General features: G+C 40.8%; 1 protein-coding gene across 1 annotated transcript; it reads right to left on the minus strand.

Annotated features, from left to right (window-relative positions):
* Nucleotides 1-2,219: 2,219 nt before the first annotated feature.
* On the minus strand, nucleotides 2,220-3,938 carry LOC144630070 (uncharacterized). Its single transcript, XM_078488350.1, has one exon. The coding sequence runs from the start codon at nucleotides 3,914-3,916 to the stop codon at nucleotides 2,846-2,848; it is 1,071 nt and encodes a 356-aa protein (XP_078344476.1). The 5' UTR covers nucleotides 3,917-3,938; the 3' UTR covers nucleotides 2,220-2,845.
* Nucleotides 3,939-5,173: the final 1,235 nt, after the last annotated feature.

Here is a 5,173-nt window from a genome sequence, read left to right on the forward strand (position 1 = left end):
TTATTTCCTCATGATCGTGAGAATCATCGGCACAAAAGTCCAGTTTTTTGTTCTGTCTATCGAGCAGTTTTGATTTGAGTTGTTCAGCCTCACGCGAAACCTCTTTCATAAGATCTTCAAAGCAATGATCACTGATCACTGTCCTTACCTCAGATTTAAGTTCGTTCATTTTTTCAACAGACTTTCTCAACCTCTCGTGGCTTTGACTGATTATAAGCCGCAAATAAGCCCATCCTGTTCTCTGTGCAAGCGCCTTCGCTTTAACGCTTTTCAAAGGTGGTCTGAATCGCAGGAACCGTGGTAACTTTCCCTGTTCTTTGCTCAAGTGACAGAATCTAAGATGCGACTTGTAACGAACTTGGGATAGGATAGCTTTTTCCAATCGTCTGACCTTGTGTAGCACCGCTGTGCTATGCGTGTTCTTGATATTACTGAAAATACTGGAACCAGTAGTGCGATCGGTAGAAGACATTTAAAGAAGATTTTTTAAGCCGATCTGTTTTTCTTTTTTTTCGCATAAGTGAAATAACTGTTGTTCAGCACGATCTCCAACAGCATGCTGAGTCAACGGAACATAACATCCATCCGAAGGACGCCCAGATCCTCGAGCGTGGTGTAGTCAATTACAGCAAGAGGCTTTTCTTGGAGTCGTGGCACTCCACTTTGGACAGCGATGCTATCAACGAACGCAAAGCTCTTCCTCGCGCTTATGTGCCGTTAATTCAAAATTAAAATGTCGCACTAACGCACGGATTGGTAGCGCGAGCTCCAACAAACTTTCACTAACTCTGATGAAGGTGAACAGATGTCACCGAAAATGAACTTTTCTAAATAACACAAAAAATACCAGCGAATTTGAGGGAAAATCAGTGCGAAATCGCTTCGTAGACTGTAAGATTACCTATTTCCGCTGTAGCTGACGAGTGTCCCAACTAACATTAGGACAATCGCTCCAGCAACCTCGTCCCCAGGGCGCTTTTCCTTTCAGGGCGGGAGGGGCGCCCCTCCCGCTCTGAAGGGAAAAGCGCCCTGGGGACGAGGTTATCGCCCCAGTTCCCATTTTTCGGAAAAGTTACAACAATTTCTCAAGTTCTCGATCCAACATTTTTTTGCGTCGCATTGCAGGCTACGTCATTTTCATGGTCTGTACCCTTATCATCAATAGCTCTCGATCAATGAAAGCGCGAGCAGCAACCTTGGTCAACCTAGCCTGATTAATAGAGCTATTCAGTTTCTCGTCATGGAGGTACACGATCAGCGTCATTAAGCAACCAGTCTTTAACCAGGAAACGACGGTCACTACTGTATTGGCAAAGGGAGACTCAGTACAAGTTGGAGTGTAGCCTGTGTACAGCCGTCGTGGGACTTTTTTGAGTGACGTCTAGCCTGCTAATAGAACAGAGTGTCTCTTGGAATGAAAATACCCTGGGTTTTCGTGTCAAATTGGTTACCAGTTCCTCTCGACTCTTTCCAGTAAGAAACGAAAGGCAATATTAAACGAATAACTCTAAGACAATAAACAAAATACTCAAAAAAGATATTTTACATGGTTTTATTCAGTAAGGAGATTTTTTACACAGTTTGTTAGTCGTTAGCTCCATTTCTATACTGCCTAGCCTAACTTATTACTAAGCAATGTTTATTAACCATTGACATTTTCGTCAACCATTGGATCAAATTGATTAAGACGAGTTTCAATGCTCGAATAACTTGAGAACGCACACGAATTTCCACCTACTGTTTCATATTTCAACAAAGTAACAATTGCAAGGTACGGAAATCCACCTGCGTTCGCAGTTCTAATTATTGTAAAACTCGCTTTGAACGAAGTTTAAATTACTAATTTTGACCAGAGGCGTTTTCCACCGATTCGAAGTCGGTGCCCGTTTCCTCTATAGATTTAAAGGTAAAAAATCTCATGGCTTTCTATATCTATACATTTTGCTAATAATATTTCGATATACGAAAAATTAATCACTTTTACGTTTTATTCCAAGATCGTTCAAAAAGACAGCCACCATAGGTGACGGTTAAAAATACTATTGACCACCCGATTAAGATTTAACAGGTAGTTGTCAAATGCAACATCTTGCACAATAAACGATCAAGGCTTAAGGGCCCTTAAATTTATAACTGCCGATTCAATTTAATTTAATAGAATAGTCTTAGAAAACTAAAACATTCTAATTTGTTTGTTGATACTACAGGAGTACAGTTCGTTAATCAGGATTGTAAAGTTTTGTTTGCCTCATAAATTCTGTGTACGCGCGGAAGCCATTACAAAATTATGGCCTTAAAAAGAAAAACACTGAAATAAAAGTACAATTAACCTAAAAATAAAGGTTTTGGGTCTGGTCTGGTCAGTTCTCCGTGACTTTGTCGTTTTTGAGTATCATTTTTTAACAGTTATATGATTACCGGTTCGCGTTTTAATAATATTGTCTACCTGTGCAAAGGTCAGATTCTTGCTTCTTGTGTTTATATATTGCCTTATGTTATCTAGTCCCTAGTCCGGTTTTTGTTGTTTGTTAACGCTGGTTACGAAAGTTTCAAGTCGTCAGTTGTTTACCTTCGTGTTTCTGTGGATTTAACACGTCCATAGTTTGTGTATTCAGTCGGTCAATAAATTTCAGACATGTCAGACTGTCTTTGTTAAAAAGCCAGAGATAAAGTATTTATCCTCACGAATTGAGACCATTCTCGGACCCAGTTCCCCCTTAAAGAATTTTACTAATAAATTACTAAGGTACTGGAACCGAAAATGGCCAAATCCATTTTAAGCCTCGTAATGAAACCGAGACAAAACTCTCTTTACATTGCGAAAATGAGTCTCTTAAGACATTACTTACTCGCACTGTTGTCTACATACAGGGGTCTGATGCTTACACAGATAGATACACAAGTCTTTAATAGTTCCCATTTTGTAATCGCAGCGAGGCACGGCGCACTGCTCGTAAGACATGGGATCTTCGCAAACCCTCTTACATTTCTTGACGTGAACTTCTTCCGTATTAGAGCTGAATCCCTTCTCACTTTCTCCTTCCGCTTCGGTTTCCTCTTGTTTGTCATTTTTTGCAGCATTGCCGCTGTACAATTCAAAATCATAACCGCTGGCCACAGGCGTTAGAAGTCGGCTCAAGCTTTCAATTCCTTTTTTGATAACCTCAGCACTTCCGCTTTCCTCGTCGTCTTCTTCGACTTCGCTGTCGCCGGAAGCTGTTTCAATTTCCGACTTTTTGGAGGCGTTTTCTTCCGTTCCGCTGGCCTCATCCTGTGATGCAGCTGCGGGTGCAAGCTCTTCAATAGTGCTTTCTCCTGATCCTGATTGGTCAGTATCATCTTCTTGCTGTTCACTTCCGGAACCTGAACCGGAAGTGTCTGAAGAGCGCCTTGCGGCGTTTTCATTTTCAATCAGCCCTGACCCGCTAGTATCTTCATCTTCTGCACTTTCCTGACCTTTTTGCGTTTCCGTGCCATCATCGTTATCGTCATCGCTTTTCTCGTCGTCATCCTCGTCACCTTCGTCGTTCTCGCTGTTTTCCCCGTCATTGCTATCACCGGAAGTGGGACTATTATCATCCTCCTCCTCTTCCTCGGACTCGCTATCTTCATCATTGGAAGTTTCCTCTCGCTTCGAACCGGAAGTATCCGATCTACCTTGGCTCTCGTACACGTGATTTCCGGAACCAACGAAAATGTCTTCCGCTGCGTCTGTTTGCATGACTCTCTCTCTTTCCTCCTCTGACATTTCATCTTCTAATTCGTCGGCATTGGTTTTAGTTTCGTTGATCTCCCGTGCTCTTCTAAGAAGCGCCTTTCCCAATTGATATCTGGAGTCGTAGAATCGATCAGCCTCTGTGCTGTAGTACAATGAGGCGATAATTGCACACAGCAGAAATGCGAGACTCAAACGCATCCCTGGAAAAGAAGCCAAATTGGGACATGTGTTATTTATCTAATAACCAAGTGAACCATCTAATATATAGTGGGTGCACATTCTTGTACAACAGGTTTGGCACAGTATGAACACATGAATGGTTTAGGGGAAGTACACTGGGCTCGAAGCGGTCAAACGAAAAAAAATCCAGCACCTCTTCCGGTTTTGTTGTCTCGAAGATTGTTTGATTTGAAGCGAAAATTGAGCAATAGGTTTGTGAAAGAACGTTATGAAAAGAGCAGTTACGTTACAAACCGAAATGTGTGGAACAGCTACTGGACACAGGTTAAGAAAGAGGTTTACTGCCGTGTTGGTGATGCTGTACAGGGTCGGTATAATGATGGTGAGCCGGGTTGGGACAATGTTGGCATACGACTAGTACCAAGCTTGGGAATTGGTAGGTACTGATACTGTTGGCACAGTAATTGTAACTTTGCTGGTACAAGGTTTTGTACACGGTTGGTTGATTTAAGTTTTGCAAATAGTTCGTGCTGGGGTTAGTAGTTGGGCTTCGCGATCTTTGTTGAGAATCGATGAATTGTGGAGTACATTGAAAACTCTAACAAATGCCTGAGCACAAGAATCCCAGCAGGTAGGCCGGGAGGCTTGTAAGCTTGTTTGCTTTTTATTGGAAAAAGTCAAAGCTTAACTCAAGTTAGGCAAGCAGAAAAGATAAACATTAACATTTTCACTCCAAAGTAAATATATTAATTTTCCTGAAATAATCCAACAAGCGGATGTAAAAATCGTTACAACTTTAAATGATCTTTTTAGGCAGCAATTTCATCGACTCCTTGAGACTGACCACTCCCTAATGAACTTGCTAACTTTATAATTAAAATTGCTTATTTTAAAGTTTAAAAGACAAAAATGATCTGTAGAAAACCTGGGCGAAAAAGATTATTTTTATATAACTGTTGTTTCAAGTATTTATAAACTTTACAGTGTTTCTTTAACCGATACTTTTTCAGTTTGTCCAACTTATTTTCGCCAAAATAAATTGGCATACAAATAAAATACCTCTAAATAAACGCCTAGGTAAATAACCAATCCGAGTTTTTACTAAAACAATTTGGACAACAACCTATCGAACGCACAGCACTGGTTTTACAAAGGCTCTTCTACGAATTCGACTAGTTTTCAAACCGTTAGGTTAACGAATTCTTGAGGACTCGGCTCTGTCGATCAGGCTAGTCTACAAACGATTTGTTTTAAATTCTTATATTGCATAATTTT

The sequence above is a fragment of the Oculina patagonica genome, chromosome 11, assembly GCF_052425735.1.
Source record: "Oculina patagonica isolate OP01 chromosome 11, crgOcupat, whole genome shotgun sequence".
NCBI lineage: Eukaryota > Metazoa > Cnidaria > Anthozoa > Scleractinia > Oculinidae > Oculina > Oculina patagonica.

Excerpts from the sequence above, each read along its gene's own strand:
- LOC144630070 (XM_078488350.1), bottom strand. The coding sequence starts at position 3,916 with ATGCGTTTGAGTCTCGCATTTCTGCTGTGTGCAATTATCGCCTCATTG.